General features: G+C 43.8%; 2 protein-coding genes across 8 annotated transcripts in view; both read left to right on the top strand.

The window, feature by feature from the left end:
- The window catches only part of LOC118211900 (death-inducer obliterator 1-like), a 33,589-nt gene extending 16,114 nt beyond the window's left edge, over positions 1 to 17,475 (top strand). For 5 of the 6 annotated variants that reach the window (XM_035389476.1, XM_035389474.1, XM_035389473.1 and 2 more), the window contains 10 exons: positions 5,154 to 5,733; positions 5,933 to 6,092; positions 7,013 to 7,129; positions 7,259 to 7,420; positions 8,219 to 8,423; positions 8,933 to 9,419; positions 9,683 to 9,836; positions 10,448 to 10,537; positions 10,707 to 10,902; positions 13,209 to 17,475. In XM_035389476.1, coding sequence (XP_035245367.1) covers positions 5,154 to 5,733; positions 5,933 to 6,092; positions 7,013 to 7,129; positions 7,259 to 7,420; positions 8,219 to 8,423; positions 8,933 to 9,419; positions 9,683 to 9,836; positions 10,448 to 10,537; positions 10,707 to 10,902; positions 13,209 to 16,777 — 5,720 coding nt within the window. In that variant the 3' untranslated portion in view covers positions 16,778 to 17,475. The remainder of the gene's footprint in view (positions 1 to 5,153; positions 5,734 to 5,932; positions 6,093 to 7,012; positions 7,130 to 7,258; positions 7,421 to 8,218; positions 8,424 to 8,932; positions 9,420 to 9,682; positions 9,837 to 10,447; positions 10,538 to 10,706; positions 10,903 to 13,208) is intronic. The other variant, XM_035389475.1, reaches the window with a different exon arrangement.
- A 1,525-nt stretch (positions 17,476 to 19,000) lies between these two features.
- On the top strand, positions 19,001 to 25,273 carry LOC118211387 (transcription factor-like 5 protein). Of its 2 annotated transcripts, XM_035388563.1 has the most exons (7): positions 19,001 to 20,364; positions 20,717 to 20,897; positions 20,995 to 21,163; positions 21,369 to 21,567; positions 22,978 to 23,119; positions 23,743 to 23,775; positions 24,011 to 24,123. In XM_035388563.1, the coding sequence occupies exons 1-6, from the start codon at positions 19,679 to 19,681 to the stop codon at positions 23,749 to 23,751; spliced, it is 1,386 nt and encodes a 461-aa protein (XP_035244454.1). In that variant the 5' UTR covers positions 19,001 to 19,678; the 3' UTR covers positions 23,752 to 23,775; positions 24,011 to 24,123. The 2 variants fall into 2 exon arrangements, with proteins under 2 accessions (XP_035244454.1, XP_035244453.1); XM_035388562.1 differs by lacking the exon at positions 23,743 to 23,775 and having other exon boundaries at positions 24,011 to 25,273.
- Positions 25,274 to 25,341: the final 68 nt, after the last annotated feature.

Genomic DNA, 25,341 nt, shown 5'->3' with positions numbered 1-25,341 from the left:
CAGGTAAGTATTTGGGATGTTTGAGACTCCAGTACTGTGTATTAAAAAGCCCCAAGGATTGAAGGAATGCAATGCCTGTTCCTGTTCTTGAAAGCAGACTTTCCATCAATTAATTTAACTCAGCCAAGCTTTTTGGTACGCTGATTTGGGTGCAAAGTCCACATTGTAAAAGGTTTGCTTGAGAGAGGAAGAAAGAGTACAGAAAAAAGCCAAAGCAAGACATGGCTTGAAGCACCACTGTAATGGTGCTTTGGCCAGCATTGGCCAATTGAGTGAACTGGGGCTCTTTTTGAAACCAAATGGGTTTTGGTAGCTTCACAAAGCTATGCAAACATCTTGTACTGTCACTGATGGGTGGTTTTGCAATGTGGTTTTTCCCCCGACTATCATGTTTTAACTTTGATAGGCATTTTTAAGTTTGATGCCAGAGGTCCATGCTCTGTGCTTTGTATGTGTGATGGACCGGTTATGGGGTTGGGTCCGTTTCCATGTCCCGCTGTGTTTAGCTCTCCGGCAGGCCTTCGCCACAGTCCCACAGAAACAGGTAGGTCTCAGTGATTTGTTTTTTCATCTGCACTCATTAAAAAAAAAAAAGAAAGAAAAAAGTTGAAGCTCCCAGGGTTTTTCCAAGATGCTGGTCCTCGAATGCCGGAGTTCTGACCAACTTTATTTCTCCAACGAATTTCTGTTTTGTGACTGCACCCTAACTAATAACAAAACACTTGTGTAATTTCTTGGGAGAATTTAAAGTGAAACCATTAAATAGGGCATATGGAAATCTGTTGGGAAAACTGAATTGGTTATAACCCCTGCATTGGGAAACTGCACCAGCATGATGTAGACCAGGCTTTGCACCGGTAACATATACTGGCCATGTCAGCCTTTAACATTCCAGACATTTAATTTAACTTTGCATGGTTTGCGTCATCTTAAATTCTTAATTGAAAGGAGATCTCATAAAATAAAGAACCCCTTCACCCTTCCCCTAATGTCATAGATTCCTTTTTTTTTGGTGCCCGAGTGGCCAGCCTCCTGTTGGGGCCCACAGCTGGGTTTGGGAGGGCCAGAATACCCTGTGTGGAGGTGCGCTGTTGTGCGTCCTGGGGGCTGGGAGTGATTCGATTTGCACAGATCTATCCACGCCACATGGATATGATATGGGAAACAAGCTGGGAGCTGCTGGGAGCTGCTGGACCCTCCTGCGCGAACGGCAGAGAATGCCCTGGAGAATACGGACGGAGAAGCACAGAAGACCGCCGGGGAAAACCTGAAATACGGCCCTCGACGAAAGATGCCACTGGACAGCCTTACAGCCACGCCCACCCAGGAGATACAGTACACAGTTAAATCTACTGCTTTAGTGCCTCGGGTCCTCCAGTTCAGGCATTCAGTATCTGTTTTCTCAGAGAAACACATTGAGTCTTCACAGCTGGGAAAGCTGCTATTAGAGTAAGCCTCTGGGGTTATGAGAATGTTCAGTTATCCAAACACTGGCATCAGAGCAGAAAACGGCTAGTGAGCACCACTCGAACACACTTAAGGGGGGGGGAGAAACCCCATAGTTTAACATGTACAGTTGAATAAGGGGCTCGTAGTATTCGTGCAAACTTATCTAAAAGTTTTTAAAGTTTGGCGGAGGCTGGCAGGTACACAGCCTTTACAAGGAGTGTCCTGCCATTTTAGGAGAATTGTTTAGTTCACTTGTTTTTATGCTTAAATGGGAAAGGATTTCTATTTTTTCCATATGCATACTTAAAAGCAGTCACTTTGTGTGGCAGTGCAAGCTGCATTGTTTTGCCCAGGTCCTGTTCAGCTGAATAAGGGACGTTTCAGTGTTTGCAGGGTTGCTTGTGCAACTCGACCTTAGTTTGCTTGCGACTCAGGCACGTGCATTTACCTTAAGCTCTGCTTGATAAATTATTGCATACATTTCATCTGTAGTGATTAATTTTGCTTGAAAAAGCGAATTCGATTTCTTAGAGTTGAGAGGATTGAGCTCCTTAAACAGTTTTCCCTCAGATGACCTGGGAAACCTGTGTTACCTTAGGAGTTTTAACAGTATAACACCTCTAGTGGCCAGATGGGGAATCACAGCCTTCTGAACAGTATTCAACAGGCAGCCAGACATTCTGCATTTTTAATGCCATTTCTGAAGTATCCAATAATGCAGAAATTAAGTATTGGTCATAAAGTTGTCAAATTATACTAATGTTTTTCTGGTTTTGGATTTAAGGTTTCACTCTCTTAAAGGCAGTATACAGTATATCATTGCTACAGTTTTATTTGTGTTGAGGGCTTAATATATTACATATGCAGTGGTTAAATGGTTGAGAACTTGTTGAAATTAAGTCATGTTACTTACTCTTGTGTTAGCATAGTTCCAGCATATATCCCCACTCACCTCATTGTAGTGTAGTGCACACAGAAAACAGGAAATCCACTCAGTTATGTCCTATAAGAACATGACTGTGAACCCCTTTGAGTGCGGTGACTACAGAATGTTGCCTTGTGTTTCTAGGTCTACACAGAGGACACAGGCACATTGTGTAAAGTGTATTCATGGTGCCACTGTTCAGTCAGCGTTACGCTTTTTGGTGTGCTGCTCTTCACACTGAATCCCTTTATTCCCATGAAGGTGAGAGAAGGGGGCCTCCCTGTGGGACGTGTGTTTAGTGTGCGAAAGCTCATAACGGGCATCTCTCAAGTTAAATGTTGGAAAGGGCACTTGCGTATGCTGATGTCTATCAGTCAGTCAGATGCGTCCAAAATGGGATAGTCCCAGAGAGGGGGAGATTACAGCTTTTTCTCTGATCCAGTCCATACTGGGTTGTAGGTAGAACATGTGGCATATGGCCTATCTAATCCCCCCCCCCCCCCCCTCCAGAAGCGGAAAATTAAGTTATAACCATTTTTTCCCCACACACATTACAAATACCAGTCAGATTTATCAGGCAAAAACATTGTCCAGTTGTGGGGCTTTTCCACAAGCTGTTATCTGGAACTGTTAATGAAAGTTCACATTCAATGCTGTGGAAGCTGTGTGGAAACTTCTTGAAACTGACATATGTTTTCTGTTTTGTGCTATTCCATCAGGACAGGTGGAATAGGATAAATTGACATTTGTGCTTGACAGTAGGTGATTGAATGTCCAGATATAATTTCACCATTCAATTTCCTCTATGCCAAGACATTTGCCTTTTGTCTGTTAAAGAAGGAGTGGGGGGGGGGGGGGGGGGGGGGTAAAGGTCTGCATTGGCCACAGTGGGTCAATGATGGCCTTGTATGTCTAATTGAGGTAATGGCAACTAATTTTTATAAAATTTGGAAACCAAGGAATAGTGTCCCTCTTCTACTGGACTACCAGCACCACTTCAACCTCTAGGACAAACTCACCTCGGACTCATCAGCTTGTTTAAAGCCTGAAAGGTGACTTGGCCTTGGGTTAAACGCTGAAGTTATCTGCCAAATCCATGCTATTGATTCATCTGCTGTAGATGATATGGACTGATGAATACCCTATGATTTGATGACTGTAAATGAAGTCATAATTTTTTTTTTTTTTTTAAACACAACCACCATCATTTTTGATTTGGAAGCATTTTTAGCATGACCAGAAAAGTTGGGGATTGTGTGTTACTAGGTTGATCATCACTTGTACCAGGACATCTGGCCAGGCTGAAGTGGCTGACTACAGACACCGTCTGCTAATGTAAAAATCGCATCCATCAAAATCAAGTCTGCCTTCACGTCTATCTACTGTATGTTCTATAACAGTTGCTGAGATTAATTTGGCAGCATCACCATGGTGTTTTTTTGTTAATCCTGCTTGGGCTCTTAAAGGTGAGGCTCTTGTCCAGAGCTGGATCCTGTGGTGCAGAAGCCAAAATTGTTGTTTTCTCCCACTCGTAGGCCTCTGGTGGTAAAGTATATTTGACTTGTGTGTTTTCCCAGAGCAGATATTATGTTTGTATACATCTAACTTATGGTTGGAGATATGAAGTTTCTTGTAGATGTGGAAAAAAACGTTGCTTCAGTGTAAGCAACATGGTGTGTCCACAGTCTGTCATTCATATACTGACCCATGAGCGCAAGCAGAACTCTGGCCAGTGCTCCAAAAGATCAAAACTTCAGCAGTTAGTGCAAATCTCCTTGCTGGCTAACGGGTCGTAAAGTCTCAGTTTGCCTTCATATCTTAGTTGTTTCCTGTGTAGAACCATCTGAGTGTATCACCGATGGAATTGTGGAGCTGATCATAAAAGCTAAAAATGTCACCTGACAATTTGCGCCTCAAGAGTTGTATGGCTGGGTTTGGGATGAGGACAGGGTTCGATAATGTACTAACGGTTAATGAACAATAAAACAAATTTACAATACCAATTTGGTTCCGTTTCTTCTTGAGGGTTGTCAGGATTTGTGTGGATGGAAATGACACTTGAATTTTCTTTTAAAGCTTGCTACAATATATGCTGCTACACAGATTCATTTTTATATTTTTTTTTGTAAGGGTTTCAGTTCATTTCAGACAAAGCTTGCAAGTTGTTTGGTAATATGTATTTCAGATTTAGCAGTACCTTGAGGCTTATTAGGTGGTATCAGTCAGTTTTGTACTTGTGTGTTTATCATATAAATAGGAATAGAACTGGGGAAATGATTTCTCATTGGCTAGGTTTTTACACATTTCAATGTTGTAAGGGATTTAAGGTTTTAGTTAAACACTTGAATTCTAATTTCTTCATAAACTATGGTTTTCAGCTAAAGTATGTATAATTACAGTTTAAGTGGCATACATTTTTATGTTGCAGAATGATTGAATGTCATTGTATGGGGTGGGTATGGGGTTAAAATTGATGTGGCTGGGTATTACCTTGTTCTCAGGTGCAAGTCTGACTAAAGCCACCTCAGCGAAAATTCAAAGCCCAAAAAATAAAGGGAAATCTTTTTTTAACGTACCGTACAATACCATTCTACTGTGTGTCAAATCCAAGATTGCCTTCAAGAACTTGTTTTCACATTTCACAACTTGACACATTGTACTTTATGCACATTACTTGCCGTTTGTTGTTGGAGTTTAAGAACAATCTGAATGTGGCGGGTGATCCCGGTGTGCTTACCTTGTTTTTTGTTTTTTTATTCCCCCCCCCACCACTTTTCAGCTGGAAAGGAAAGTGATGATGATGATGAGGATGAGGATGATGACGAAGAAGCCACAACCAACCGGAAGCAGTCTCCCGTTTCCTCCACGCCCCCAAAGCCAAGCAAGAAGGTCCCTGCCTCCCCGGGTGCCAAGACACTTGCCAAGCGGAAAAAGCACACCTCTCTGTCACCCGGTCGAGGGCGAGCCTCCAAGAAACCTGCCCTGCCCCCAGGCAAAGCACCCAAAACCAAAAAACCCAGCCCTGCTCCACCTGCCCTTCCACCTGTAGCCCCTTTGCCAGCGGGGCCCCCTGCCTCCAGACATCACGTCACTGGGGCCCTGAGGGTCAGCAAGACAAACTACACCATCCCGAAGAAGCAGCCACAGCCGCCTACGTCAGGCCCATCTCCAGCTGTCAGGCCCCCACCTGTGTCCTCAGCCCCCCCAACCTCTACCTCATCTGCCCCTCCCAGACCCCCACCGCCTGCTGCCGTTACACCGCAACCCCAACCCCAACCCCAACCTCAACCCCAACCTCAACCAAACAACCAAATCAGACAGAACATCCGTCGCTCGCTCACAGACATTCTGTACAAGAGGTGAGTTAAGTGCATCCAGGATTGTGACAAATTATTGGTCCAGTATTTCAGTATCTGAATTCTGGCTAGTGTATGTTAATACTGATTTAGATTTTGTCTAACATTATTTTCTTAATGAAAGCCACATTTTGTTATGTCGCACCTTTGTTAGTCTGAATGTCAGACCAAATTAATTTTATTTTAATTTTATTTTTTTCAGGGTGAGCGACAGCGATGACCTCGCGATACCTGAGAGCGAGGTTGGAAAACTGGCAGTCAACATTGAGAAGGAAATGTTCAACTTATTCCTCAACACAGACAACAAGTACAAGAACAAGTACAGATCCATCATGTTCAACCTGAAGGACCCTAAAAACAAGGTGAGTCTGCAGTTAAGATGATTTTATTTTATTTTACTATTTATTCTATATTTAACACATTTTTAAAAGCCAATAAGACAATTTACACATACAAAAATTGAATATAAAGAAAAACATGCCAGGGAAGCCCAAAAAGCCCTCAAGGGGCTTGACAGGAGGAATTCCCTGAATGAACATTACAAGAGTCATTATCACTCTGAGATATGCACACAAATGCATTCACTCTCACACACACGCACGCACGCACGCACTCACATACGCGCGCGCACACACACACACACACACACACAGGCATTAAGAGACGGAGATCAAAACAGTTAAAAAGTAAGACAAAAAAAAAGAAGAAACAATATAAATTGAATATTGAAAAATTAAAACAGAGGTCATGTTAGGGTATTAATATAGCAAGATATTTTTCACTGATTTTTTAAATAACAAAGAAAGGTTAACAAAGTGGGGAGGAAGTGAATTCCATATCTTGGAACCTCTGTATATGACTGTATTGTACTATACTATAGAGCATTATAGCACTCTTCAGTGCTCTCCATCACACCATGCAATATTACGCTGCTGTATACCAAATCCAAGACTGCCTCCTTTCCATCACATACCTATACAATGCCAGTTTTCAGTGCCAATAACAGTATATTTCTTTACTTACTTGGTTGTCTGGTTAGCAGAGGGGATTGAGGAAGCAAAGAACCTGCTGCATGCAGGAACCAACCCCTAGTCTCTTATTCCACAAGACAGTAACATTACTGACAGCACCCTTTCTGAAAGCGAGGATTTTTACAACGCATACATGCACGCACCATAAACATTTATAACAGCGAGCGCTTCCACCGGCAGTTACATTGTGGTTGGTGTGTTAGAGTGTGATGTGCTGGTCTTGAAGTGGATGTGTGTTGTTTGTTCTCCAGGGGCTGTTTTATCGAGTTGTAGGTGGTGAGGTCAGCCCCTTCAAGCTGGTGAGGCTGAGCCCGGAAGAGCTGCTCTCCAGAGAGATCTCTGAATGGAGACCGAGGGAAGCCCCAGAGGTAACGTCCCCATAGCATTACCATATTGCGACTGTGAAATGCACCTCGGAAGAAGTAATTGACTGTATTTAAAGCAATAGCTGGTAGTTTGTGGGCACACTTTGACACCTGATGTCTGCGCTCTCCCAGGTCCTGGACCCAAACCCAAGGCCCCCTCCACCTGGGCAGTCAAGGCCCACTCCAAAGCTGGAGGTGGCACCCGATGTGGACATGGAGGAGTCTCCTCCTCTGTCTGATGGAGACGTATGTATCCCTGCCTCCTGTCCGTCTCCTGGCATGGGCTCTGCTGCAGTAAGTGCTGGCTTTCTCTTTGTCCTGCTTTCCTCACTTTGGTTTCCTGGTCTCTCCAAACTTTCTCTTCACAGAGTGCAACTCCTACACACAGTACACAGGTTCCATTTTTATTTTAAACGGCACCATGTACTGTCGCGTTTCTGAAGCTCGGTGTTTTTTTACAGATTATTTTTAGTGTGCCGAGTGTTATAAGAAGACCAACCCATTCAAGAAAGTGTAACCAACACAAGTCTGCGCTGTTGAAACACCACAAATTGTCTCGACCACCAGATACTGAACCTGTGTATTATCACTGAAAGTTCTGCTTCCCTACCTACAATAGAAATTAGGCACTATGATCTAGCACAGGAAACTTCCTGTTGCCAGCCAGAAACTCCTGTAGGTATGAAGCAGTGAACGGAAGAAACATAGAAGCTCAGTATCTTGTGAGTCTATATAATCTGGTGAACTTGAGGTTTCTCATGTAATGTTATAATAGGCATCTCTGCTGGCTGTCCCTGGATATATTCTGCTTTCAGCTGTTCTGTCCCTCTTCCCTGCCGCTTACTGCTTACTGCTTCTCTCTGGTGCCAGCCCTTACATCTAAAGTGCTTCATCTCACTAAATACTTGTGCACAAGCAGGAAATGGGCTTGTTTGATCTGTACTGGGCCTTTACATCTTTGTTGGTTAATTTTCTTTTTTGTTGTGAGATGGCACAGCTGTCCAGGCACTAAATGCTAACACTGAACAGCCACATTAGCAAGGTGGTGATGAAGAGAGGTGAGCAGGTCATGTGACGCTGTGTGTGGTACAGGAGCAGGAAGAGCCTCGGCCATCTCCAGCCCCAGCTCCGGCTCCAGCATCTGCCCCTGCCCCGGCCTCTGCCTCCGGTCCTGCGGTGAAGACTAGCCAGGTCAACGTGGCTAGCCCCGTCCCCGATATCTTCAGCAGCATGTTGAAGGACACCACTGCCGAGCACAGGACTCATCTGTTTGACTTAAACTGCAAGATTTGCACAGGTAGCCTGGACCGCCTCGCACCAGTTTTACTGTCCAGGGTTTCCACGCTCCTGTAGACTCCATGACAAGGCCTTCTATCTACAAAAACAAAAACAAGCACCCGCAATGTCTTAAAAATTAAAATTTTTCTGAGGTACTTCAGTACTTTGTTGTTAGATTTTGCCAGCATCTAGAATAGCTAGAATACCCATGTATTATATAGCTTGTACCATTAGATATGAACCCTGGGTCCCAATCCACATTTTCTGAATGTACTGAGGCTGAAAGGGGTAGCATTCTTTTGGGATATTGGTGGCTATTTATGTATTGTTTTATTAATGGACTGAAACACACATGATCTTAGCCCCCTGTGCAGTATTATGGGTCTTTGAATTTGGAGGATTGGAACCTTGTGGGCCCAGCTGAGTGTGGGAACCCTGACTGCAGCCATTCAGTGGCCTGTGTGGGCTCTGGTGCACTGTGTGGGGGCTGCTGGTAATGTGAGTTCCTGCTGTGCATCGCTATTCCAGGCCAGAAGTCTGCTGATGATGAGCCCCCGGCTAAGAAGCCCAAGCCGTCTGCCCCCGCCGTCGTCAAGAAGGCAGAGGTCAAGGTCAAGCACGAGCCGCGCCCCTCCAAAGCGGGCGGTTCCTCAAGCGACAGTGCGCCCATCGCACCCCCCGGGGGCGAGACACCCGTCACCGAGTCTCCGGCCTCGCCAGAGGACGCCTGCGTCGCGCCCGCGCCGAGCCAGTCGTGCGCTCCCGTGGCCATCCCCGCGGTTTCCTCTGTGACCATCACACGCCGGGACCCGCGCACAGCCGGCTACCGACCCCCGGTCCCCGCCACCCCAGCCCTGCCCGCTGTGTCCAGTACCTCTGAGCCGTCCGTCACTGAGACCAAGGCAGCCCTGCCCCCGCCCCCACCCCCGCCCCCTCCTCCATCCGCCCCCAAGTCCATCCTGCTGAAACCCAACGCCTCGCCGGACACCCGCTTCTTCAGCACACCTGGAGCCAGGTGCCCAATTTCCTTCAGTCTTGTTCCTTCTCAAGTGCCTAAGAAATACACGTAAACAGGTCCAACACAGGGTTTCATTATTTATTATTTGTTTGTTACATTTTTTAGTTTCTCCAGAACAGGAAAACTGTTCATTGCACCGTTAGTCACATTTGCATGCTAAGTGGAAATGATGTTATTTGATGTCCTGTTAGAAAGGTAAGTGTAAATGTTGTAGCGAACAAATTGAGGTTGCGACTTACAAGGTGGTCCTTGTGTTCCAGTGGGCCGGACTCCCACTCCCCTCAGGAAAGTGAAACGGCCATGTTCCTCTCTGGCCAGGAAATGATGTGGAAGGGTTTCATCAACATGCACACCGTCGCCAAGTTTGTCACCAAGGCCTACCTGGTGTCTGGATCCTTCGAGCACCTGAAGGAGGTGAAGCCCTGTCTGAAATGAAACTGACACAGAGCAGTCAGGAGGGAGGGGCCTGCCTTAAATCCTGCTAAGCAGTTTGATGACAACATAGTTTGTTTTGTCTAGTAATCCATTGCTGTTGGTAGAGGTCAGCAGAAAGAATGAAAGAACTGAAAATGTTTTGAAGCTCACTTCCTCATGTTTATAATATTTAGTTTATAGTTTATTTCTAGAAGTTTTTTTTTTTTTTTTTTTTTTTAGAAGTTTCTGATACAATATCCTATCAGGTGGCAGTGTAGCTTAATGTCTAGGCACCTGGGCTTGTAACCTGAAGGTTGCAGGTTCAATTGGTAGGACACTGCCATTAGTACCTTAACCTGAATCAGTACTGTATACACCCAGCTGTACAAAATAGATACTATGTAAAGATGCAAAGGCTGTGTAAGTGGTTAAGAGCACCTGCAAAGTCGCCATAGGTCAACTATCCTTACAAACTAAGGGTTCTATAGAATAGAAACAAATTGATTACCAGATTAATTTAACAACTCATGGTTGTATTAAGCTTGGCTGCATCATGTAGTTCATTAATTGTAGTATTGTAGTACATGAATTCTCAAGCTGCTTCTCTTTAGGATCTGCCGGACACAATCCACATTGGTGGCCGAATCTCTCCACACACAGTGTGGGACTACGTGGGGAAGCTTAAGACATCCCTGTCAAAGGTAAACGTTTTTACGTAACACACCGCCCCCACTTCTCTTGGTATTTTCTGGGAACGAGCGCATGACATATGCAGAGATTCTAAATAGAAAAGCCCTGATTGTTTGTCCAGTAAATCTTATTGATAATTCCTGTGATGGCTTTCTTTCCCCTCTTGTTTCTGTGTGCCAGGAGCTGTGTCTGATCCGTTTTCACCCAGCGACGGAGGAAGAGGAGGTGGCCTATGTCTCTCTCTTCTCTTATTTCAGTAGCCGACGGCGTTTCGGCGTGGTCGCCAACAACAACCGCCGCATAAAAGACCTTTATCTCATCCCGCTGAGTGCCAAGGATCCACTGCCCTCCAAACTCTTACCCTTTGATGGGCCAGGTAAGCATTCAGTATCAGCAGGGTGGTGCAGTAATGTCACAGCGCCCCGTCCTCCTGTCACCCCAGCCCCGCTCCTAAATCTTTGGGATAATTCCGAACGGGCCTACAGAGCAGTAGTCGTGCATCCGAAACCGATACCACAACTACCCACAATGCCACAGTGCAGTAAACTCATTCTGCACAATGATTTTTTGTCGATTCAATTTCTTAGTGTTTCCAAGTGAGAGAGGTAAGTATATGAAAGTGTATTTCAGCACATGTTCTGCATTTGTCCCCACCAAAGGAGAGCTTGTTTCTGAAATGACGAGTGACATTACATTACAGGCATTTGGCAGATGCTCTTATCCAGAGCGACGTGATATGCTTTGTTTGTGTAGGTGCACTTAAATTCTCCTGTTGAATTGGCTTTGTACCTATGTGTGTTGATTCCCCTTATTTTTTGGGTGTTGTACTCTCTGTTGTGTAATACCTTGTATGATTCATCTTTACCAAATAAAGAACATTATGCATCTCAGGTTGGTGCAGTGTTAGATATTTCTCACACTTGGGTCTCATACTGTAGGTCCCTTGGCATGATTTTCGAACACACTATGGCAAACATACCAGGGGGGGCATAACATTATCCACCAAGGTGCACCCACATCCTTTTTTGAATTGCCACTACGTCCACAACAAGAATTCAATAAATAGAGCTCATAGCCAATTCTTTGCCCTTTTGGTACAAGTCTTGTGTCCATCTCCCCTCACTGTGAGTCGTGAAACTAGAAACGCAAATCTGTTTACACACTTCTGCGCAGTTTGAGCAGTGGGCAGAACTGCAAGCTGCCAGTTGCTATTGCAAGCACCACACTCTATACATGGGAGCTGTGCCAATGGGGAATCATGGTAAGTATTTTATTTCCATGGGGATGTACATACACACGATCCTGGGACTGACAGCAGAGGTGGACGGAGAAGCTGTGGATCCTGGCTGTCTTAGATGTCACATCCCTTCCTGAGATTTGACAGGGCGTACATGGAGGTGAACCCCTGTACTCCACTCAACCAGAAAGCCTAAGGACCTGTGTTTTTATTTAACTAATGAAGGGAATACTAAGGGGAGACTAAGGAACAGTGTCTTTTTCAAGGACCTTTTCTCGGGGTGACCTTTGCAAATGGGGTTGGGTTGAGTGATTGGATTATAACATCAGAAGAAATGCACTGCCAAGTTCTGAGATTGTGTAATTTTCACACATCCTGAAAACAGTCCAAACAGAGATGGTAACATCAATGAAATTAACATGGCTTTTACACACATTAAACTTGAAATCATGGGGGTTCAGTTGTTACCATCTCTAGCATCATTATTTCAACAGCTGTGCACACGCTTGTGTTCAGAAGATGTCCCGGTAAAAGTCGCATATACACTTTTCACACATTTTCTTATAAAAATTAGGATTGGCTAATTGGTTCCTATAAGAAAAATTGCTGAGTGTATACACAGCCAGCTATTCCAAGTACTAAATTATGTGGTGTAATGACCCTCGACCAAGAAGCAGTTCTAAAACATTTCTCTTGCTGTGTGACTAATATTCATTTTTTTAATTGACTGTGGGGACACCAGTGTCTTCATGTATAGGCAGCCCCACATTTTCATGCATTTCTGTGAGAATGGCTGAATACTGAGTGTATTGTGATGTTACTCAGATTAAAATCAGAGTTCTAATGAATACTTCAGTTTGAAAGTAGATATTAAGCATGCCTTCTAATGGTAAATTCCCTTTGGTGTTGCCACATATATATCATATTATGTGAATATAGCAGTTAAAAAGTACAATATTTGCCATTAAAGCAAAAATACTGATTTATGTTGTTAATTTAAAACTACTGCACCATCTGTATAATAAAGGTTTCTGAAAGAGTGGGAATAACAGTGGACTGAAAAAATATTTGTGTAGTGAGGAGTGATTTGAATGCAATGTTTCATATTCGCTCTGTCCGTATGTAATTTTACAGATATTTAGGAATATCTTTGTTTCAGAATTTAAATATTGACAAGGAAAATGAATTCGCCATTTCTGGCCTATAGTATGGTTTCGTAGTGTACAAGTTTAATGGTACATTTGGTTCTTCATTATGTATAGTCATGAAGGAATCTTCCCCAAATTACAATACATGGGTGCTCATCATGCGTTGTTTGAAACAAGCTCTCCTTTCATTTGAATTTCCCAAAATGCAGGATGTTTGGCAAGTTTTATTCTGACCTATATTGTATTAAACTCTTGCTTATAAGTTCTAAAAGTGCTGGTTATATTTGTGTGTTGCAGGGCTAGAACCGGCTCGACCGAATCTCCTCCTTGGATTGGTCATCTGTCAGAAGGAAAGAAAGCGATCTGCAGCCTCCCAGGAAGGTGATGAGAAGAGGTCTAAGCTGCAGGCTCGGGACCCTGATGACACTGGCCTCCCCAAACCACCGGCCATTCCCAGGCCTGAGGTCAAGCAGGAAAAAACCCACCTGTACAACCTAGAGGCTTCCGCCAGTACCACCCCTCCTGGTTCCCCTCCTTCCATGGGCTCTTCTGAATCCTCATCAAGTTCCCAAGTCACCCCATCGATGTTGTCGCTGGTGTCCTCACTCAAGGGTTCGGCAGCTGGTAGCTCAGGCAAGGACTCACCCTCGTCCTCTGCCTCTAGCTCCGCCACCCCACTTCAGACTATCCTGAAAACACTGTTTGGAAAGAAGAAACAGGACTCTGATGCCTCTCTCTCCCCGTCTGAGCATGCCTCTGTGGAGGCTCTGGTGCCAGTCCCACTGCTTGACCCGATTGTCCAGCAGTTTGGCCAGATCTCCAAGGAGAAAGAGGTAGATGAAGATGAGGACGACAGACCATATGACCCTGAAGAAGAGTATGATTCAGCTATGGGTTATGGAACCGAAGTGCCTGTGGTCACAGGAAAGGCATTTGAGACCAGTAAGCAGGCTGAGGCTGCTGTTCCAGCCTCCACTGCAGATGTGGATGATGTTGCCTATGATCCAGAAGATGAAACTATCTTTGATGAAGTGAAAGGTGGTGTTGATGTTCCTGGCCAGGCTAAAGCTAAACCCACATCTGAGGGTGAGGTGGGAGGTTCCACATTGACTGAGCAACAGAAGATGCTGGATGAGCTGAACAAGCAGATAGAGGAGCAGAAACGTCAGCTGGAGGAGCAGGAGGAGTCTATTCGTCAGCAGAGAGCAAATGTAGGGGTGTCCATAGGAGATACTTTGTTGACTGCACCTACAAAATCCCTGTTGGCTAATAGTCAGCTACTTGTGCTAGGAAAAAAGGCAGAGGAACTGGTGGCAAAGACTCCAGTGGCCCCAGTAATTAATCAGAGAAGGGACCCAAGGCAGAGCAGGGACCCAAGGCAGGCAGCAGCTAATCGGAGGCTCACGTCTGACTCTGTGGAAAAAGAGGAGGCCTCTACATCAGCTACAGTTGAGGACACAGTTCCAGTACAGGCAGACATCACAAAGCCAGTTCAGTCCCAGCCAGAAATGGAGACACAGGCTGAGGTGAAACAGGCTGAGGCTGTCCCATTCCTTGATACAAAAGACACTGAAGTAGTTATTCCCTTGTTGGGAGAGACAGTAGAACCTGACATGGAAGATCTTACTGAGCCCTTTACTGAGCCTGTTGAGAAACCCAATGGGGATTCTACTAAGGCTGAGATTGAAAGTAACCCATACACTGCCTGGCCCAATTCAGCCAGCATTTTAAAAGCCAAGGAACTTTCAGATCTGGAAAAGTCGCATGAGCAGTCTGTTCCTGACCTAGCCCAGACACAAACCTCAACCCCTTATTATAGTACACATGGGAGCAGCAACCCTACACTCCCCAGAAATCCCCAAAATACAGCACAGAGCAACACTTACCCACAAGACTCTCAGGCTCCCCTTGTGCCCCACATGGCAATGTCAAACCCAGACTTCGGCAGCACTCAGGAAATGCCGCCTCCCATACCTTTCCAGCCCCCACTTGGCCCCCCACCTATGCAGGGAATTCCCCCGATTCAGGGACCTCCTCCTATGCAAGGTGAGGGAGACCAGTCCCAGTACAGAGATCCGTCCCACTTTGGGCCCCCAGCACCTTACCCACCTTATCAGAATCAATGGGGAGGACCCCAGCAGCAGTTTGATAGCCCTCGGGGTCCCCTGCCCCAACCCATGATGGGGCCACGAGCACCACCTCCATTTCAACCTCTTGGTCAGAGGGGACCTCCCCCTCAGATGTTTGATAGTCCCATGGGTTCCATACCTCCACAACATATGGGGCAAAGAGGTCCACCTCCAGGACAATTCATGGAGGGTCATGGTCCTCCACCCCCTCCTTTTGATGGGCAAAATGGCTCACTCCAGCCAAGGTTCAATGGGCCCCCACCTCCATTTAATTTTTCAGGACCTCGAGGCCCTCCTCCACCTTTTGCAGGGCCACCCCCTGTCCACTTTGATAACAGAGCCCCCCCACCATCCCACTTTCCTGGACCAAGAGGGCCCCCTCCACCCCATCAGTTTGGGGACCATGGGCCTCAGAAGCCCTTATTGGATACGCCAAGAGGCCCTGATGACCAGCAGTATGACAACAGTAGCAGCACCTATCAGCAGGGGTTAGAGCAGCACCAGGGACAGACGCCACCACCTATGTATAGAGAAACCCCACCCCCTTCACAGGCCCTATCCTACAGGGCCCCACCCCACAACCAGTTCGAAGCACGGAGGGGTCCACCCTCTGGCAGTGAAATGGGACCGCAACGTTTCACCCCTCCCAACCAGTTTGGAGGGCCAAGAGGACCACCGCCACATGCTCACAATCAGAGGGTCCCTTCACCTCAACACAGGGGCTCTTTTGAAGATCAGCGAGGTCCTCCTCCTCCAGATTTCTCACCAAGGCAGAGAGGTCCTCCACCGGCACACTTCAGTGGGCCACGGGCCCACCCACCAACCCACTTCTCGGAAAGTGGGGGAGGAGGACAGCCACGGTTCCACTTTGAAAACCATCCACCAGATGGCAGACCACTCCGGCATGCTGGTCCTCTCCTCCCCACTCCCCCTGATGGTCCCATTCAGATCCCAAACCGCATGGGTCACAGCCCTGAACCACATCGTGAAGATCACTGGAGGCCTGCACCTGACTTGAGAAGGAGAGGTAGTGGCAGGGATGATTCAGAGCCACGCAACAGTGGAGACAGGCCAAGCAGGTTTGAAGCCAGCCACCGTGAGAGGGAGGGTATTCAGGGGCCCACCCGTATTTCTGAGGAAAGGCAGAGGGATGTGTCAGAGGACAGGAGGAGAGAGAGGGATGGCGCTCATGCTGGCAGGCCCTGGGATAGGAGCACAGGCAAACGCTGGAGCAGGGAGCGAGATCGGGAGAGGGACCGGGAGAGGGACCGCAGCCGAGGCAGGGAGGGGGAAAGACACAGGGAAGGAGATGGAGACAAGAGGCGAGACCGAGACCGTGACAGAGAACGTGAACGGGACAGGGGCAGAGATCGAGACTCTGACCGGAGAGACCACGATCGCGACTCTGACCGGAGAGACCACGATCGCGACAGAGCCAGGAACAGAGACAGGGACCGCGACCGAGACAGGGATCGCGAACGCGACAGAGACCGGGACAACAGAGACAGGCGTCGTGATCGGTCAAGGAGCAGGGATAGAGAACGTGGCAAAGACAGAGAGCGAGACCGTGGAAGGGACAGAGACAGGGATAGGGACAGAGAAAGGGACAGAGACAGGGAAAGAAAGGAGAGGAGTAAAAGCAAAGAAAAGGGGAAAGAAAACAAATCAGAAGCTCCAAAGGAAAGCGAGAAACCCACTGAAACTGAGATAGCCGCTAACAAAAACACGGCCTCCTAATTTCTGATTTTATGCCATGGTCTTCAGAAGGACTTAAATTTATCCTATGGCTATAACAAATATCTTGGACTAACTTCTAAGTGGACTCACTAAGGAACGGTTTTCTACATCTGTATAAGAAAAATCAGGCTTTGGTTATGTTCTGAGCTATTGCTGTTAGTGTGTCTATAAAGTTTTTTCTACTACATTTGTTCCTTCATATTTTATCTGTTTTATCACCTTTTCAAGTGACTGATTATGAAATCATTTGAGTTAAATATCTGTGTCAAGTTGGATTGTGTGATGCATTATCACAAACCACTTTATGAAATTGGTGAAATCAACATACATCACTGAGAATGTACCTGCTACTATTGAAGTACTTTTTAAATGATACAGAATCACTTCCATAGTTAAATACATTGAACACACCACACAACTGTTCCCATTGAGGAGATGTAAATATTCATGTACATGTGTATATATAGGTATGTTTTTTTATCACATTTTTCTAAGTAGCAAACTCATAAGCCATATAGCTTTGAATGGATAGATGTGGATACTGAAGAATCTTGGAGGTCTCAGTTCGTAGTCTCAATTACGTGCTTGTATGTTGAACAGTTTTAGTTCAGGAAGGTAAAATATGGCCAGTCACTGGCAGTTCTTTTGAAACCTGTCCTGATTTGTTTAACCAATTAAACCTCCTTTAATTCTGGAAACTTTCTTGTCTCTTCTTTTAGTCCATGACCATATGCTTTCTGTGATTTCACTGATACGACTGGAACTATATTTGTGAAAAGCGTGTTTGTTTTTTTACTGAATTTAAATGTCTTGACTACCAATACATTCTACCGATACAAGTCAATAAGTATTGTATGGTTAGAAATGCCCAGTATAACACTGACAAAATTTAATTTATGCATGTAATCATAGTATGAGATTAAAGGTGCCCTAAAACACCATGTGTCCCAGAATTCCAAGAAAGTGGCAGTTTCAGCACCGTCTTGCCGCAGCGGATGATGTCATACATTGTTTTTCACTTCACACTGGGTATTGAATGGGTCTTTTGGATGGTCAGCTAGAAAAATGATTGGTCTTTTGGATGCTGGTTTGGAATTAGTGGAGAGGTGGTCTTTGGGGCTTTATTTTTTTCATCTGCCAATGCTACAGAGTAAATTTGAGCATTTCTGTATAGTAGTGGTAGGTTCGTGTGGGTATGTGTGTTTTCAAAATAACTTCAATAAGTAGAAATAATGCTATTGTAAAACCCAAAAGGTACAACTGTAATGAGCTGTTGATTATATTTAATTAGATATATGTCTATTGAGTGATGTGTTATCCTCTTAAGAAATATTTTATCAGATAAGGCTTTGCACGCTATAAAGAATAAATGCCCCCCATATTCTTATCCCAGGACTTAATGATTCAGATCAACTAATGGTTTCCTTTCATTTCATGTGTTCAATGAAAAATTATTCCTTCGAAAAGAGCTTCCATTTGTTAATGATAAAATTATAGGCTGACTGGTAAAATCAGTATGCTCCCAACTGCAACTGACCACTGAAAACTGAACAGGTTGAGAAAAATGAAGAGTTCAAAGATGTGACAAATTGGCAATTAACCAAACCTGAATTATGTTAAGGACAAATATGTGTGTAATGGTAAAGATGAAATGTGGAAAGAACGCAACCTATTTTCAACTGTCATTTCATTCGGAGATTGGCTGTAACAAAAAACATTACACACCTGTGCTGGTTTTTGTTACTCCCCATTTCTAACAAAGGTCCAACTAGAACAATAAGTCTATGAACCCCTACATTACATTATTTAATTGTATATGATAATCAAGATGACTAGAGGTTTGGGCGTCTAAACTCAAAAAATATTCTGGATGTACTAACAAGAATTACACTAGTTCATGTTCACTATATATGCAGGATCTGGAGGTTATATTAGGAAAGTCCCCGATCAGGATTCACGAATTCCGCACTCCTTGCTATTATAAGCCTAAAAAATGAAGCTTAAATTTCAAACCGTTAGGGTTCGCAGGATTACACCCATAGATTGTATAAAAGTACACCTTACACACTTTTGCAAAATGGGATACAAGGAGTTATCTATGTTTTTTTTATTTTTTATTTTTTTTATTTACTTACCATCGCTGCCACTCCCACCTTTTTTTTTTTTTGCATCGACGTGATGACGTCACTGGGCTGTCAACCTGGTGACAGTTGGTGAATTTTATGTGAAGACATCGGATCTTTGGGAGAGATAGGCGCATTGACACCTTGAATCGCAAATCTCTTTAATAATCATTGTTTTTTAAAATAGTTGTTTCCTTTAGTAATTGTTTTTATTTTCTGTCAATTAAATTTGAAAACTTGGTAAGGAGTAAATTAACAAACGCTGATATTGTAGTCAGAAGGGTAAATTAGCTAATCTATTTACTGACGATAATTAGCTTTTAGTAACTGGTAAACTCAAAATCGTTTCTATTAAAAAAAAAAAACGAATTATTAAACTATCCAGGCGTACTGGCAGTTCCACATCTCATATTTAATCTACTGCTTTTTATCAAAGTGTGATTTCCAAGATTGACTGGTTTTCGGCTAAACTTGGAATGCTGTGGTGAATAAAATCGCGAGGCTGTTTTCCAAGAGCGCGAAACTCTGAAAGCTCGTGACTGAAACGCCGTGAAAGGGTAAAATTTGTTAGCTGTCTAGTAGCTAAATACTACATTAAGTTAATCAGATCAATCATTAACCTGTTTAACGTTTTTGATTTTTTGTGTAACATACTACCGCTTTATATATAAGTTAGCTAGGCGACTACCGCAAGTGAAACGTTAACTGGCACACATTATCTTGTCGTTCAGCGCCTTAGTTTATAGTCTGCAATAATTAGCCACTTCGTTCGCTAGCTATGTCAGTGACCTGTAAAATTGAGCCTGGGTCGTCCCCACCAGGGTTGTACACTGCAGTCCCGGTCGAAGTAACCGTGAGCCACGAGTGCACTGTGTCAAGTGCCCCGTGCTCAGATCAGGGGATGGTTCTCAACTCTGTTTCGGAACTGAATTTGGTGGAGATGACAGACGTGGAGTACACACATCTCCAGCATATCATCTATTCGCAAATTGAGGCACAGTCAGCGGAGCAGGAAGGGTCGGGAGACGCCAGATTAAATTCAGGCTACCCCGTAAGCAGTCCGGCGGCCATTCAAACAGTGTTTCCAAGTGCTGATCCGCACAGTGAAGTCGAGTACGCGACCAAAACTCCCAGTCCCGCCGTGGGTCAGTCGAATGCCCCATCATCGGAATCACAGTACCTATTGAGTTCAGACCAGCAAAGTGATTTCCAGGAGATTAAAATGATTCTGATGGGCGAGCCTGTCCACTTGCCGGAGCGGACACCGACTACATGTGGAGAAGTCCCCGGACCTGTATTGGCAAAAGTCAGAAACGTGATGGAGACCAGCGAGCACAGAGTGGCTTCTGAGACGAGACTTAATCCTGCCGCCCGAGTGCGTTTGGAGAAGCGGTTTAACTGCAGCCCGTGCGAAGTCTCCCGACAACAGGACTCCCTTCATGACCAACCTACAGCTCTGAGCAGGTGCTAACGTCAAATCATGTTAGCTAGCTATCTAGACAGTTAACTAAGATTTAACTTGATATGTGCAGCTAGCGCAAGGTAACGTTAACTGTATTTATTTCGGCTAAGCAACCTAGCTACGTTCTCTTGATGAAGTTTCTCGCCAGCTGGCGTTTGTCATGGAAGCAGCTAAGTTAGCTAAGTAGACATTGCAGGGGGTACACATGGATGACACTATAAGCCAATTTCTAGATGGTAATGCTAGTTATATCGCTAATTTAGGAGATGCAAATTTCAATTTTTAACGTTGTCCATAAGTTTGTTTGCCTGTCATATAGTTTTGCATTCTTACTAGCAGATTTGTTTTCTTCAGCGTTTTCTCAAAACTCCATCATCCCACGGAGTTATTCGGCGTTGCTGTGCAGCCACAGGCAAGCAAATGTCTGAAGCTTGGCCGGCCTAAACCTGCAGTGCCGCGGCAGGTGGAGTTTCCTTATCCGGTATACGGAAGGAACGTGTGCAACTCAATGGTCGGTTTGCCTCAAGCGCAGGTGGTAAGTTAGGGACCGCGAATCAATGGCAACAAAAGTAACTAGGTCAGTACACTGCCTTTGGTGTATATAACCGTAACTGGATCTATCGTATCGTCAGGGTATTGGATCCATCTCCCATATTCTGGAATCTGCAAAGCACCAGGATCTGATCATGCCCCGAAACTTCAGCTTCAGTTACCAGCAGGATGCAGGGTTGGAAAAGACAGCGCTGTGCGATGAGAACAAGCAGGCTATTGAATCCGAAGTTTGGATTAAGATGGAGGGAAGTAAGTGCCCTTTAAAGTGCATTTACAGTCAGCTCATTAATATTTGCACTTTATCAGGAATATGTTTGGCAGGAAGTAGATTCCAGAACACCAGGTCTTACAAATAAACATTTTATATGAACTGGCTTTAGTTTAGTCAACAAATCTGTCTAAATTGTACGTACTCTGGACTCTATTTTCTTTCATTCATCCATCTTCATTGAAGGAGAGGAGCTGAGGAAACCTATGCCCCCTGCCAGACGTGGGCGGGGCAGGAGGAGGCAGACATGCCCTCAGCGCCACGCCCTCAATGACATCCAGAACGCAGTGGTGGGCATCGGCCACAAGGCCAGCTTGAAGCCCGAGGAGGCTGGTGAGAATTCACAAAGGAGGGAGAGACACAACATTATGGAGCGAGATCGCAGGTAACTACAGTGCCTCAGGTGCATTCACTTACACCAATGAAAGGTTGCATTACCTTTCAGAACATTTCCATGCACATTTCTGTTTTAAACAAACTGGTAACTAATTAATGATTCGGACACATGGCATGGTTACACAAGGGTTTAAAGGGCATTTTTAATTACACCAGTACATGTCACTCTACAAATAACATGACTTTGCAGGTAGCATGCTTATGGAACTAAAAGCAGTGTGTTTTCCACAGCTTTCATTATTAAAGCTTTGACGTTTTGAGAGGTGTCAAAAAAACAAAAACATAAATTGGTGTGCTAAAGAGAAATGCTGACTAGACTAGCATAGCAAATAAGCTAGTGGCACCCCATTAATCTTACATGCTGCTCTGCTCTGTGTATTTCACTTATTATATGAACTTATTTCCTTTTTTATTTCTGAAAAAAAGGAAAATGTTGGCTAGCCAGCCACCCAACAACCTATAGGTTGTGTGTTTTTAAATGCCAGTTGATTCATTGACTGTATTCTTTAGTCAATATTACACAAAATGGTTACTAAACTGGCTAGCTTGTTTGCTTTAAAAGTGAGTTTATGAGCTAGTTTTTTATCTGCTCTAGCTAAATGTCATATTACATTACATTACATATCTTTATAACATTAGATATAGGTTGAAGAGATGATTATTTGAGACAAAGCAATTTATTCAAACGGCCATTGGGGAACTATACTTTTGACAAGGCAAGTTCATTGAACTCAGATGATTACAGCAGTTATTTTCCCCTCCTAAGGGGGAAGACTCTTAGCAGTGGAAAATAACAGAATACTGACCTTCAAAATAAGAGAAACAAGACAAGGTTTTCTATTTCTCATTAATAGCTATGCAAGAAGAATTTTTTTATCATATCCACGGTCAGCTTCTTTTCTTGCAAAAACACATCCTAAGCAGATGAAACTCTGAAACACAGAGATACACTTATGACTTCTGTCACCTATACACAAAGGCTGCATTCACATGCATACGATCTCACACCTGCACATGCAGTCTCTCAGACAGACACACACCATTTCAGAGGCTCTGTAAAGGAGCAAAGTCTCTACAGCTCCAGATTATAAAGTCAGGTCATAACAGAAAATGGGCTCTAGCTTTGTGGATTCTGGTAGGCCTCTGCAATCAGTCTCACAGCATATTGTTCATATTTCAAGTGTAAGCAGTGACAAAGTGCACGGATGCTAGATTAAACTTTGGCCGTGATTTAAGCCTTCAAACAAGTATAAGCAGCACAGTTTAAAGCACACATGGCATCAATTAGAGTTATGAACATTAGAAATGATAGGTGGGCCTTCAGAGTCAGGGTTGGATGGTAGTCTGCAGTGTTATCCGCAGGACCTTGATCTTCTTACTTGCTCTTTCTGCTTCTCAGGCGGAGGATTCGTATCTGCTGTGATGAGCTGAACATGCTGGTGCCGTTTTGCAACCGAGACACGGACAAGGCCACCACCCTGCAGTGGACCACCGCCTTTCTCAAATACATCAAGGAGATCCATGGGGACAGTCTCAAAATGGTGAGTTACCCCCACCTCCCTCCCCAATGCATTCTGAAGCACTTTGCAATCTGTGAAAGGTGTTATTATTATACTAATAATTATGGGGGGTAGGGGGGGCGGTGGGGCGGTCAGGGGTGAGTGTTTCAAAACACTTATAAATCACCATGCAAACCATATTTTAAAATGTAGTTCTACTTGTCATAAATTAACAGTAGTACAAGAGCAAAATACATTGCAACACTAGTGATAAATTAAGTATTTTATTCCGAGGATCTGGAAATCATAGTTCAAAAAACAATATCAGCCCTAATGGACATTTAATTGCTACCCTTAACTAGCCAGCTAGCTTGCTGAAATTGAAGGTAATGATGCAAGTGACCCAATGAGACAAATGAAATGCATTCAGAAACTTGCTTCCTGCAACCATTTTGCACTTCGCAGACCAGACGCAACACACAGGATTTGGCATCATAGTTATAGATGCCAGAAAAATAGTGTCCTTATGTGCATCACAGCAGGAGCAGAAAAGTTCCTGTTTGCTTTGGAAGATTTTGATGGCTGCGTCTCAGCCAATAATCAGCAGATGACCTACAGTGTTTGTCGCCTTTGCCTGAAATACTTTGTTTGTTTCTTAATCGTAGCTATGGTAGCAGAAATACCAATCACCATTTAAGGTACAAGAATATTGGAACTTTGGGTGTAGCATGCCATGTATTCTTTTTGTATGCTTGTTGTAATTTATATTTGTGTGTGTGTGTGTGTGTGTGTGTGTGTGTGTGTGTGTGTGTGTGTGTGTAAAAATACGGAAAAGGTCAACACTTTGCATCACTAAGTAAGGACAAAGTGCAATTGAGAATTAAATGAATGCCCGTGCACCTGATGATTGATACCTGACATTCTTCTTTTCAGGAGTTTCAGAACACTTTCTGTGGTAAGACAGGGAAGCGCATCAAGCTTGCCACAGTGGGCGACCAGTTTTCTGGGCTGAAAGAGACTGTGAACCCAGCATGCATTGCACCTGCTGACCATTAATAAATCAACCTGAACAAATATGACATGACATTATCATATCTAATGTCACTTATTTTATCTGGAGGAAACACTGTTGCCAGTAAAATGTAACTGCCGAATAGAGAACCTTTTTTGTATTTAGTTTGCCCGCAGAAAGCACCTGTCTCCTTTTAAAATGGCTTGTAACACCTGTAGAAATGTATGTCAGAGAGGCTGATAAAACTGATTAGGCAAACCACAAAATTCACTACTACTCTTATTTCTCCAGTGTTTCTCCAGAGCACTTAAGAATGTTGCTGCAATCATATGTTTTATATTAATGACCTTAAAATGAGTATTTGGTTTGTAACTGCATTGGAGCTTTTAAATTCAGATAACTAGAGTTTTTTAGCCACATAATACAGTGAGCCGGAATATAATATGGTCATGGCTTGAATATTCCGCCTAAGCTGTCTTAAGTTCTGTGCATGTCTGAGATGTTTAATTGAGCAGCAACCATGCAGTCAACCTCAGGATATTATTTATTTTTTATTCATTTTTAAAAAAGAAAAAAATATTTATTTTGTGTGCTAATTTTGCTCGGTGATACCGTTGTTGGTCTCATGGTTCACTTGATCAAAACAAACCCGTTAGATTAAAAAGAAACATTCTAATATACTTTCTGAAAGGTATTTGTAGAAAAAAATTACTCTATACTGCAGCTGCTGTGTTACTGGAAGCAGATAATTTTTTTCTCATTACAATTCGGCAATATTAAACAGACAAACCCTGTGAGTGTATCCATTGTTTTACAGAAACAGGTGAACATATCAAGCAAATGTGCTACAATGTGGGTGGAATTCCATAACAAAAAACATTATATATAGTCATATGCATCTTATTCTATGTTACATGTTATGTGCATTTAAAATAATGCAGACCAGATTCAGTGGGTATTTGTCCTATGTGGCAGTAAATGTTTCACAATTGCGATTTTTGGTTAATTAAAATATTAGATATGGTTTACAGTTGTAAATAGTATACTGAGCTTTTTATTTATTACTTGAGATTGCTGCTTTTGAATGGACAGCATAAGGAATCGTTAACTGACATGGGTTCTTAATATTTCTGTGAAGTTTGTATCTTCCTATTACTTTCAATAAAATTTCACTGGTTTGCTGATGTGTGACTTCAGTTTACTGCCCCAGTATTTAGAGAAGAATGACTTTTGGTTTTAAAAATTACACTCG

The sequence above is a fragment of the Anguilla anguilla genome, chromosome 13 (genome assembly GCF_013347855.1).
Source record: "Anguilla anguilla isolate fAngAng1 chromosome 13, fAngAng1.pri, whole genome shotgun sequence".
NCBI lineage: Eukaryota > Metazoa > Chordata > Actinopteri > Anguilliformes > Anguillidae > Anguilla > Anguilla anguilla.
This window is presented reverse-complemented; position numbering and strand designations above follow the sequence as displayed.

Coding starts and splice junctions, on each gene's coding strand:
- LOC118211387 (XM_035388562.1), top strand. CDS start 19,679: ATGTCAGTGACCTGTAAAATTGAGCCTGGGTCGTCCCCACCAGGGTTG. Junction 20,898..20,994: donor GTTTGCCTCAAGCGCAGGTG/GTAAGTTAGGGA, acceptor TCGTATCGTCAG/GGTATTGGATCCATCTCCCA. Junction 23,120..24,010: donor ATGGGGACAGTCTCAAAATG/GTGAGTTACCCC, acceptor TCTTCTTTTCAG/GAGTTTCAGAACACTTTCTG.